The 12,096-nt window shown below is 37.3% G+C and overlaps 2 protein-coding genes across 2 annotated transcripts; both read right to left on the reverse strand.

The window, feature by feature from the left end:
• Positions 1–2,033: 2,033 nt before the first annotated feature.
• Positions 2,034–3,573, reverse strand: LOC110412744 (NAC domain-containing protein 90-like). The gene is made up of 3 exons (XM_021423359.2): positions 3,041–3,573; positions 2,613–2,905; positions 2,034–2,511 (listed from the first exon to the last, which is right to left on the reverse strand). Exons 1-3 carry the CDS (start codon positions 3,189–3,191, stop codon positions 2,230–2,232), a joined length of 726 nt encoding a protein of 241 aa, XP_021279034.1. The 5' UTR covers positions 3,192–3,573; the 3' UTR covers positions 2,034–2,229.
• A 5,236-nt stretch (positions 3,574–8,809) lies between these two features.
• On the reverse strand, positions 8,810–9,736 carry LOC110412613 (uncharacterized). The gene is given in 3 exon segments (XM_021423198.2): positions 8,810–9,428; positions 9,593–9,631; positions 9,634–9,736. Coding segments are annotated over 3 exon segments (522 nt in total). The 5' UTR covers positions 9,722–9,736; the 3' UTR covers positions 8,810–9,033.
• Between the last annotated feature and the right edge of the window lie 2,360 nt (positions 9,737–12,096).

Below are 12,096 nucleotides of genomic sequence, written 5' to 3' on the forward strand. Positions count from 1 at the left end.
GATATGATTTGTTATATAAATAGCAAATGTTTTTCAAAAGACAAAAAAATAAGTAATTATAAGAATTTCTGTGAGGAAAATAAATCCATGAATAGTATTCACAAACTTTAAGGAATTGATTACAAAATGAATAAGAAAGAAGCATTTCTAAAAAGAAATTGATGTTAGATTATAGGACAGGCAAGGGATAAGGTTTCTTATTCCGAACTTTTCATACAGAGGTTCTTGCTTCTTTTTTGTTTTTTTGGTTAGCTACTGTTTGCTTGGCTGCCTTTTTGGTTTACTGCTAATACTAAGAGTAAGAGCAATAGTAACTGACGAAACAAAACCACTTCTTTGACGTTCATAACTCATCGGTTGTGATTTTGACATTGGTATATGTATGTAAGGATAAGGCATATGGCAGATGTTTCAAGAAAAGCTCCTGCCAGTGCCAGAAAGAAAACAGGTCCGCCAGGTTGGTGATAATTCCTTCAAAATTTCCTAAGAGTTAGTTGTTGCATCTTGCTGGGCCATGAAAGGAGGGATACTTAATGATGATGTGTATCCACTTTTTAGCTTAAAACATGGCACCAGCCTATGAGTTTTGCATGCAATAGAAGGATATTGAAACTGTCCTTTTTGTTATCCATTCTTCTAGTTCCACTGTGTTGACAACACATTGATCTTCATAGGAATGTAAACCATCAAATTGAAGCTTTCACATGTTTAGGGCAAGAATGAATTCTCTTCTTCTGGATTTTATACGAAGTTAACATGTCAGGAAAACTGCTTTCTAGTCTGATATAACTTCTTTTATTGTCCCATGAAGAGCAGAGGTCCAAATATTTGATAAAAATGTGTGGCAGGATTCATTTTCAAACATGTTGAATTCAATAATATGACTCATGGTCTTTTCATGCTATTTGCATTCACTACTTTGCCATCTAAGTGAAGTTCCTTGTATACTGCCGCATTTGTCATAAATCTACTCATTTTTGGTTAATTTTTTTATTTTTTATTTTTCATTTGTCTCCAATACATTAAATAGGCATATGGGAACATTATTGAGTTCAACATGGATTGACTAGACATTGACTACTATTGTTTGTTGGATTAGTAACCATTTAAGATTTGAGAATAATAATTTTTCTGAAACTTGTGTGAGCGTAACTTTGAAATTCCTGGATGGTCCTCTTGAAACAGCGTTGGAGGTGAGCTGTCATCAACTCCATGGGGTAAAGTCTGACGGGGAAACTTGTGAAGACTTGTCAAGGTTGTGTCCTACCAGCCTAGAATGAGCCAAAATTCTTTGACTCCATAATCTCTTTTGTAAGACTTTAATTGTGGATTGTACCATTTGATCATCTTAAATTCTCAATCTGTAGAAGAATCAATCACGAATCTTGAGTTGGGATTTGTCTATCGTTGTATTCCGGCTTTCTCGTGCTATGGTAACTAAAGACTACCAGCAGAGCCTTTTCAATATATTGGTATTTTAGAGCTATGTAGATTGAGCCTTTTCATTTTGTTTTCAACCTTGCTCTATGTTGCACAGTAGTTTGATAGCCAGCATAGGATCTGGTCTAGTTTTGAAGTTAGGTCCCTCTTGTAAATATCTATTTTCTATCAACTCTGTGCTTGGAGCTGGTAAAAGGCAAAAATTAATTCCCGGTTGATGGTACTCCATTTAAAAATGATAACTGGGACCTTTTGGTTATTTCTACATAGAGTATAGCTTAGAAGATATAGTAGCAGAGGTCTGCATGAATATATGATTATGACCACTCGACATCCCTGGTGGAACAAAGGCATGCACGACTAGTCTGAACAAAACTTTGGATTAGATATTTAGCAAGTTTATAAGCAGATAGGCTGACTACATTTTTTTCTTGTTTGTCCTCTATGATTGTTGTTTTTTTTTTCTCTAAGACTGTTGCTCTGGTAGTCTTTCTTCAAATTGTCATTTTGTTTTCTCCTACTCCGGGTTATTAGGTCCAGTTTAGCAGTGACAGATAGTGTGCATAAACTGTGCGATTTTTCCCAAGCTTCAGTTTCTCCAGAAAAATAACCCTATTTTACATTAAATGATCTCTTTACATCTTTGCTTATTTGCTAGTACGTTCCCTTAACCTACAAGAGGGAAGAAGGAATCTGCTACTTACTAAAGTTAGGTTTTGCACAAGTTTTTTGTATTACAATTCGTATCATGCCAGATGAAGGGCTAATTACCTACCAATATTGCTTCACTCAGGTCCACTTCACCTGTTCCCATTCTAAAGGATGTTCTTCTAGATCAGTAACCATGTCCCAAATGTCATCTTCACTGGCCTCTTGGAGATCAGAGTGGTTTCCTCCGGAAGGTGAAGTACCTGAGGAGCTTATCTCCATCGTGGGTCTCTCAGAAGATATTGTAGTCGTATTGTCATGAAGTTGTGTTCCTCGTGGCACAGTCTCTGGTGGGCGTCTATCAAATGCTCTTAAGCTTCCTGACACCACGTAGACTCGACACAAACTGAATTCGTGTCTTAACTACATTAAGAAATGGTGACCAACCGAATGATGATTAGAAATGAAAGAAGTTCATATCTAGCTTTAAGCCCAAAGAAGAGGTATGTAGATATTATTTTTACCTTACGAGTAGCAGCAGCAGATGGGTTGGCCACTGCTTCTATGGCTCTATATTCATTCATCTTCCATTTGGTTTTCCTCCCAGAAGGAGCTTTTCCCTTATAAAAGACCATGGTTTTCTTCATTCCTATCACCTGGTCATCTGATGAGTAGACATAGCTGGGAGACCCTGTTGCCTTCCAGTATCCAGAAGCTGTAGTTCGTTTAGGTCTCCCTCCACGAGCTTCCCTCTCTTGTCTTGGTGTAAAGTAAAACCATTGCTCTGTGTCTGCTTTACAAACCTCCCCAGCAAGCTCTGCAACATATCCAAAACAAAAAAATTAAAAAAAAAAAAGAAAACCAAAACAGGTTAGGCACTGTAGCATTCTTTTTGAAGCATATCTAACATGTATTGCATTCGTGTTGTAATGAGCAGTGAAGGAAATTGTACGTGGAAGGTCCCATGGCTCTACATCGTAAATGTTGAGGACTGGGATAACAAGGTGCATCTCTTGTCTCTTGCCTTCCAACTGGTTGCGTAGGTAGAAGGAAACCAACTCCTCTTCTGTGGGAAAGAAGCGAAAACCCGTGGCGACCTCCATCACCCGTAGCAGCTATATGTGGTTGCTTACCGTATGTGAGTTTTTGTACTTTTTGTCCTTTGTTAATCTGCTTCGAATGAGCCTATCCATGTATATGCAGGAGGCTTAAATAGGCATCCAGTGCAGGGAAAAGAGATGGAGGAGCTTGCCGAGTGAAATTGGAAAATTTGTGCATGTTTTGGGGTTGGTGGAAACTTCCACGCGGTTATGTAATGAAGATAATGTTCCTTTGTCCTATAATATTGCTGCACTTGTCCCAATCCAACCCAAGCCAAGGAAATGCGATGTTGAAGCAGTCAGCCTGGCTTTTTTTATTTCTTTAAACCCCTCGCCCCTGTTTCTGCTGCAGGCTGACATGTCCTATTTACACCCCTTACAGCTCATCAAATCCAACTCTGTCCATCCGATTACGCAATCCTAATCATAGGATGACATGGTCAACGTGTCAGAACTTGCTCTACTTTAATTATTAGCCTCGCTTTGCGCCGGGGTAGCTAGGGAATTTGCCCCATTTTGCATGCACCAAGGGTAAATAAAATTGGTTAAATTCCTAATTGAGCCCTCAAACTTTCTGTCAATGAATACAATTAAGTCCTCGAAATTTGGTTCCTTTCAGTTGGGCCCTTATATTCAATCCAATAAGAGGCAGTGTCGTAGATTGGTTTCCCGAATTTACCCCGAAGTATAGCCGCGGTCGATACGCGCCTAATTTAACCCGAATTTCCCATTTAACTCGTGGCGCGTCCGCATTGGGTCCGAAGCCCCAACCAGTCCCTTTCACAGTCAATTGAAGTAATATATTTTTTAACAAAAGGGTGAGACTTTTCTGAAAGGTCAGAATTATGACATTTATTTAATAACCAAACGGCATTAAAGGGTGGATAATCTTTTATCTAAATATTCCGTAAATTTTAGCATTAAATATTCTGGGGATCGAAAGTCATGTAAGTAAAAGAATACTGTGTGATTGATTATTGATTGCAGTTGCATGGTCAGCTAATGCAGCACCCACTGACTGGATAACCATAAGATTATTTTTAAATTAAATTTTTTAAAAAAAGCATCGAAATATATTTTCCATTTTTCTTCTCTATGATCATGAAAAGATTGAAAATCTCTCCAATTTGACCATCTGAAGAAAGTCTCTGGAATTTATAAATTATGGGTATCAATTTTCAAAGTTGAAGAAACTTGAAGAAGCACCATAATTTGGACATGGTTGACAATTGGAACCAACCCTGAAGAAAATAAGAAAATAATATTAATTTAATATTTGCTTAATTTTAATATTAAATTTTAGTTTTATGCATATTTTTTTCTTAATTAGTGTAATACTACTAAAACTCATTAATTCTCTAAAAAAAAAAAAGAAAACTCATCACTTTTTATAAATATGATTTTAAATTTTAATGTATTTTTTATGAAATAATTTTAATTTATTAATTTACTTTTCATTAATAATATATATATAAATAATTTTAAATTTATTTTAATAAATTAAACATGAATATTTAATATTTAAGTATAAATTCAGGTAATCATTTAAAAATTTAATAGAATATTTATAAAGTTTGTATATCCTATCAAGCAAATAAATTCCGTCCTACAATATTTAAAAATAACAAATACTTACTTGTAGACATCCCTGACCCTGTTACCAAAACTTTATTTGGCACGTAAAGGGGACCAAGTCTTACTCTCCTAGGTGGGATATAGGAAAAGGATGTATGCGCGCATGTAGCAGTACAATAAAACAAAAGTTGAAAAGTTTAATGGAAAAAAAAAGAAAAAAGGTTGAAACAAATCAATATCAGCGTGGAAAGTTGTTTCAAAATCAACAAACAGCCCTTTTGGCTCAGGAATTAGGCATTTTTTTGAGCCTTTTACCTTTTCAAATTCATTTATATATCCGCGTAAACGGCGAGAGGATTAACACACGCCTGTCTTAAGCCATACGAGCAAAAATTATGTGAAAATTTCCATGTGATGTGGGGTTCAGCCTTGACTTCGTCATGACTTGCCAACGCAATGCTTTGCTAATCCCGTACGACAGCGAGCTAAGAAGAAGACCCTTGTTCTTTGGGTTCCCAATTTTTGGATTTGACATTAACAACTGGTCGATATCATCATGACTAATAAAATCGGCATTTGATTTGAATCCAAAAGGAAGAGGAGGATTGTCTCACTTTTACCTTGTTTCCTCTCTATGGTTAACGTTTTTTTACTGGTATTGAGTTTCCTGTTGAAATGTCCGTGTCATCGTTTCTGGGAAGGGATGACTGATTTCTTTGGATAATTTGAGGGGAATCCTTGTTGGCCATGGTGGGAGCACAAAAGCAAGCAGTTGATAAGAGTAGAAGTTCCGACAAAGCACTTCCACTTTTCTTGTCTGGAGGCTGTATGAAACCAGGCAACCTCCATAACCCAGATAGACTATGTCAAAATCATGAGGGTGGAGAGCCAGGGGGAAAATGTAGAAATTATCTTTGGGAATAAACCTAATGAGTTCACCTTGATGAGACCAAGAATCAGAAAATCTAATCCTGTACTCCAAATACCATGCTTGGGCATCGTAGTCTGAAAGTACCCAAATGCATAAATTGTGCGGTCCTTGAAAAGTATCAGTCACCTCGAAGTATCGAAAATGGCCACGAGACACCCCCAGGAGAGATAGGTACTCACTTTCTTTGCCATTAGGCAAGTTCATCAGGTGGAGTTGGCGGGTTTCTTTGTCATGATTGTATGTAATGATTTTGCTGTGGCGAAACTCTAGGCAATGTAAACTACCATTGTAATGTACAACTGGACAATCTGTCTTCGGGTAATAGTCAGGATCAGGGCAGTGTACCATCGGGCAGTGCCATTGGCCAGTCTAGGAAGAGAAAGTTTCCAATTGTAAAATGTTGGATGAGCCATCAGCTGTTGGAATCCGGACCACGTTGTAGCCATCATCTTTGCTAATGAAACCAATTGCAACTGATTGTAAGGCTTGGGGATGTTTGGGGGAGAGCAATCCATTGCCGGATAAGTGGATTGCAAATGTAGTAATTTTTCTGCCAGTAAAAGCTTTCAGAACATAACAACAAACCATTACTCAATGCCAGGATCCTTATCGGACAATCCTGTTCAGAAGGAAGTAAGTTTAACGAAAATCCTGGCAATGCGAAATCCTGGAATTGATTCAGAGCAACACCGTCATCTATCATTTAAGAATTCTTACTTCGAACAGGTACCGGAAAAGAAGGTTCCATGATTGAGATGTAGACAAAGATAAGCTACGGTTGATTCTGGTGGCATAAGAGCGGCCAAAAAAGGATCAGAAATCAGGGTGAACCATCTCCTGGAGACGCATTTGAACATGAAGATGTGTTTAACTGGCAGCCGATGAGGGATCTCGGTCAAAAGCCAATCAAGAACATCAGAGTCATCAATTAAAAGTTGTTCTGCTAATGTTCCGTTCTAAGTTTCTGCCATCTTGATCATCTCAAGAATCAATTCCCATTCTCTCAACAGAAGCTTCCAAATGTTTGATTTTCCTGCAGAACTAGCTTCACTGATTCCATTTTGAGCTTCTGGTTGCCTTTTAGGGAAATATCATCATCATTTCTCGTAATTTTAGTTGAATAATAGAATCAAAGAATGGTTCCTAATTCCTACCAGGTAAATAGTGGCTGTTAGCCGAAATGATTGCTAGCGAAAGCTATATATTCATTGAACCAAAAATTTAATGGTCTTCAGTAATCACATAGGACCATCATCTCCTGTTCTAGCCTCCTTAAATACAGGGTTCCATTCAATTCGGGTAAGGCATCTAAGGAAAATGCTACAAGCACACGAAATTACTGTGTGGCCTCCCATGATTGACAGTTAATTTCCGGCAGAAAGTGAATGTTCAATTCAAGTATAGCAGCTTCTCCCTGTCTAAGACTAGCCTCTTCATGTATTCTTAAAAACCAGGGAATTCTAACTTTTCTTTTTGGGTACAAGGCTTAGATTCTTATCAGACCAGTCAAGAAATTAAATGAGGCAATGTCTTTTCTTTCTACGCCATGTGCTATCACATTAACAGTTTAAGGCGCAGAACAGATCAAACTAAGCCTTATTACAGTATGAAAGTGGCTTAGCCCTTGATTTTGTTTCCTTTTTATGGCACAGTTTATGTTATTTTATTTTATTTTTTTTACATAAAAAGAAAAGTTATGAAAGAACTTCTATTTGGTATCTATGTATTGGTTTATTGAACTCAAAAACAGGGCTAGCATTCAATTCCTGATCAGTCCCGAGATTACTTCATTCACTAATTCGGTAGTTAATTTATGTTCAAAATGAGCTCAATATTTCTGATTTCAGTTTCATTTTCTTCGACTTATAAAATCGCCCTTTTTACTTCTAGTTTGATCTATCAAGCAACTCTCCTTGCTTCAAGCACAGAAGAGAGGACAGAATTCTTACTCTTAGCTAAGCAACATGGCAAGAATTAACGCCTCTCTTCTGGTAGCTTTGTTTTCCTTAGCATTTCTAGTCTCCTCATCAGGACTAACTACAACCAAACTTGAAGAATGACAATGACAAACCCCCCAATCCACCAAGTTCAAAAAGTAAAAATCCAATACAAACTGTGTTCAACTGTTCAAGGAACTTATCCTACAAACATAGAAACAGATCGTTGACATCATATACCAGAAAGGCTGCAGGGTACTTGTGAGAATGGGACTGGCATGTCATGAAGAGTTTGTGAAAAGAACCTTACTAGAACATTCTGTACCAGAACCAAGGAAAGCGTGGGTTTAGTTTGGAAAGTATGTGTGAATTATCCCTTATTTACTCTTACAGAATAAAGGTCCACTTCTATCCTACTGTATATATAAAGCCAAAAGTTGCACAGTAGTCTCATTAATGCAGTTCGAATTTCCAAAAAGAAAAGAGTAACATATTGCATTATTTGCAAATTTTTTAGTATATTGGTCATTAACTGATACTACACAAGAAGAAGAAGAAGTGTCTCTACAAACTAGCTACAATCTACAAAAAATAGTTTACTATGTATTTTTTTTTAGTTTTTTCTCAATCATCCAATTTTAACACACGGGCAGAGCTTTCGGCAGACATTAATTGCTTTACAGCTTTTTACCAGTGTCTGGCCTTTCCGCTCTAAAGGCCGACTTCTAAAACTTCCAAACCTAAACTGTCTTGGCCTATGAAGCTTTGGTTTCTGGAAAAGCAAAAAGACCTCTGTGTTAAAGGCTCATGATCTGATCTGTTCATGTGCTTTTCTCTCTTCATAAAACTAAAAAATAGTTTTGCGACTTGCCCTGAGCCATGTTGGGGGAGGGGTGGGGCATATCACTGAATGTGGTTGACCAAACAAGAACAGAAAGAAGAGCCAATAAAGTAGCCGAGGCACAATATTCTGGTTATTAACGAATGGCTCCATTTATTAAAGAAAAGATATTGATCGGCACAGCCGGACCCTCTCAACGATGAGATAGAGAGAGTGACATTCTTTTCCTTTCGTAACATGTTTGAGCTCGACCTTTAACAAAACCAGTATACCTAACAAATCCTGCTTAAGGAGAAAAGGGTAAAATCCATACGGTTCAAGAAACATTGAAAAGTCATTTGTAGTGTAAAGTGCTATATGCTAGTATTAAACAAGAAGCAAAGATTACATGGATCCTTCCACTCATAGTACACATAATTAATGGAAATTACTTAAAATCTTGCAACGGTCTGCTCTCACAAGTTATACATATATATTTAAAGTAGCAAGATTTTCTCCTAACTTATGATGATATTATATAGTACCATTACACAAGGCGCAAACTGTAAATCACTGAGATGATCAAGGGATACCGATGATGGGGAAGAAAGGGACATAATAGCTAGATGGTGCAAGGCCCCACTCTCGTGGGAGAGGCAGGTCAACTGTCTTAGATGAACCAATCTCGGTTGGAGCTCCGCATTTAGCATCTTTGGAAGCCGAAGGGCATGCAGTAGAGAAGGCTAGTGGGGTGGAGATGGTGTAAGAGTTTAAATCAGGGCCTTGACAACTTGACACCAGGTTTCTCCTCCAAGCATAGAGCTGGTTCGGACCACCGAGGAGCTTGGCAAGGCAATTCTCAGCTCTTGGGGTCTTTGAGGTGTCTGATGGAAGCTCCAACCTTGAAAGAACCATTTCTTCTGAGGTTGCGGTGGCCAGTTTTTTCGCTTGAGCACATTTCACTTGAACCTTGATGCCTGAAGCAAAATATGATTAATACAACTAGGAACTGGCAAATTTAATTAGTTACTCTGAGACAAGAGTTAAAACAACTCAAAAGCATAGTGGCCAGTTGAACAACATAATGATAAATATAGACTAAGAAGTTGAAAACATAGTGCCAAATCAGTTACTACAGAACCTGAGAAGTCGTAATCACGAGTGCAATCAAGGCAGGAGATTTGCCCTTCAGAACATGGCATCCTGAGAGCTCAATCCTAGCAAGAGCCAACACGAAGAAGAGTGCAGTGATCACTGAACGAAGTGCCATTGTAAGCAAACACCAAGAGCTTTCGAGTGTGAATGGGAAGATACCACTATAATGCAGCTTATAAATACTAGGGGGTGAATAGCTAGACATCATTTAATGAAGGAACCAAAGCCTGAGTTTGGTAGTTGGTGTTAATTTACTGCAGTAACTCGAACTAGCACGAGAAGTCCCTTATCTTCCACTGGTATAACAAGTGTACATTTACGGGCCCTTTCGATAACGTCAAAATTAAGCCTATTGCTATTATATTAATACACCTATCACAAGAACAGCTGCAGGAACAAAACACAGCACCAAAAGTAATAGTACCAACTATCAAAGTTATTTTTGTGGCAGTTGAATTGTTCATTATACAGTCAAATTTTCAGATATTGTACCGTTCTCGAACAACGAGAGAGAAATTCTTGAGAGTTGGTGCAGGATACCCTAATGACCTAATCAAAGAATAGTTGTGGTTCCTCCATCTATACTAATTAATAATAACTTTTATATATGCCATTGAATCCTAGACATATAGCCAACGAAATACTTGTCATGATTTTGTTTTTGTATGAAGATCAGTCATTTCATATCCACATTCTAACCTGCTAGGAATCAGTTAAGTACTTGTTCAATCGTCCTATTTGACTTTATCTTTTCTCTTTCGGTGCATTGAAAGATCCTTGGAGTCTTGGCTGGCCTAACAAAGTGGCATTTCCCTATCCTAATACATAAATTAAATCCATCCAATCTCAACTGTTAAATTTGGGATCAGTTGCAAACTAAAAAATTTCAAGATTAAGCCACTAATTGTCATCTTGACTTGTTAACTATGAATGGTAATTATGCTTTCCCATAGTCTCTTCTATTTTAATTTTTACTCTCTTTACCTTAATTTGCCACAACTGTAAGACTTCAATATTCTGCTGGGGATGAATAAGGGTTGGGGCGTTGCTAGAAAAATAGATTGAGAAACCACCAGTGAAAAGCTCAAATTGGATGCATATGATCATATTGATGTTGGTAGCTGGGAAACCTTTCTGTGACATTTAAATATATCCGTACAATGGTAGGTTGGGTTTCTCTTCTGGACCTTTAAGTGACAATAAATGAAAAGAGAAAACAAATGCAGTTCTAGTAATTAAGTAAAACCCTAATGTAACACTCTAGTTGTTTCTTTTTAGCTTACCAGGGAGGACGATGAAATTTAATGTCCATTAACCTTGTCTTTTTCTGCATGGCGCTTCTTGTTTCCTACATTAAAGTCAGAACCAAGGTTTAGCATCTAGATTTGGGATTCGTTAAGTGTTTGGTTTCTCCTATGGCCGTAAAAGAAAAAAAAAAGGGTAAAATTTGTTTTTTTGAAAGTTAAAAAAAAAGGGTAAAAATAAGAATGAAAAAAACAGTATCAATGTCTTTGAAGCAGACACGATTGTCAAGAAGTGACGATTTTGTATTTGTTTACATCTCTGGATAGACATGACATGATTGCTTTCCATTGCCAAGGTCAAAATTCTTGTACATTGAATTTGATGCAAGATCCAATTGGGAATCCTCCTTACCACAAGGTAAGCCTCGGATTAAATGTTGTAGGGTAGATCTGAGATCACTTTCCTGCCATTCCTCAGGTAAAATAATAATAATAATAATAATAATAATAATAATAATAATAACATTAGATCAGATATTCAATCATCCCTTAACTAGCCAGGTCTTCAAGACAGAGTTGCAGATTGCCTCCTTGTGATTCCAATGTTATTGTCTCACATTAATTGCACTGCAAATTTTCTTGCAGAGTAGTGCAAAAGTCATTTACTGCTGGCTTCAGCGTTTGCCCTTGCTCTAATTAAGTGCATCCATTTTTCTCTGCAGATTTGACAAAAGGTTGCTCCATTTGGGGTCCCTAATTACGTGTTGAAAATCTAACACCAATTAGATCAGTAGTCTACCAAGAACCTCAGCCAGCCACGTAAAATAGGCAAGTAAAAAAGATGCATATTGCTTTCACATCATAATTGGCTGCAGATGAATAAATGCAAAAGGACCTATTGCTTTCTCACATTGAATCCCTACTACATGTCGAGGGTACGTACCTCTCTCCGGCCTTCAGGTTATATGAGACTTCACATGACGTCCATGAGAAAAAACAGCGCAGCTCAGCGTGCATAAATTCTACTATCATAAGTAGGTGAAGTCCCTAAAAGCTATCATGTGTAGCTTTGCTAAAAAACTGGGATAGAATTCAGGTAAAGCTTTTAGATTCCAATCATAAATTGTTATGGTGGTGTCCAATAGAATATATGGGATCAAAATTTTTATATTTTTGTTAGAAAAAGAGTCAAACGTTTCGATGGTAATAATTAAGAGTTAAATATTTAAAATTTTTTATAATTAAG

This window comes from Theobroma umbraticum, unplaced genomic scaffold, assembly GCF_002168275.2.
Source record: "Theobroma umbraticum cultivar Fairchild unplaced genomic scaffold, ASM216827v3 scaffold_95.0, whole genome shotgun sequence".
Classification (NCBI taxonomy): domain Eukaryota; kingdom Viridiplantae; phylum Streptophyta; class Magnoliopsida; order Malvales; family Malvaceae; genus Theobroma; species Theobroma umbraticum.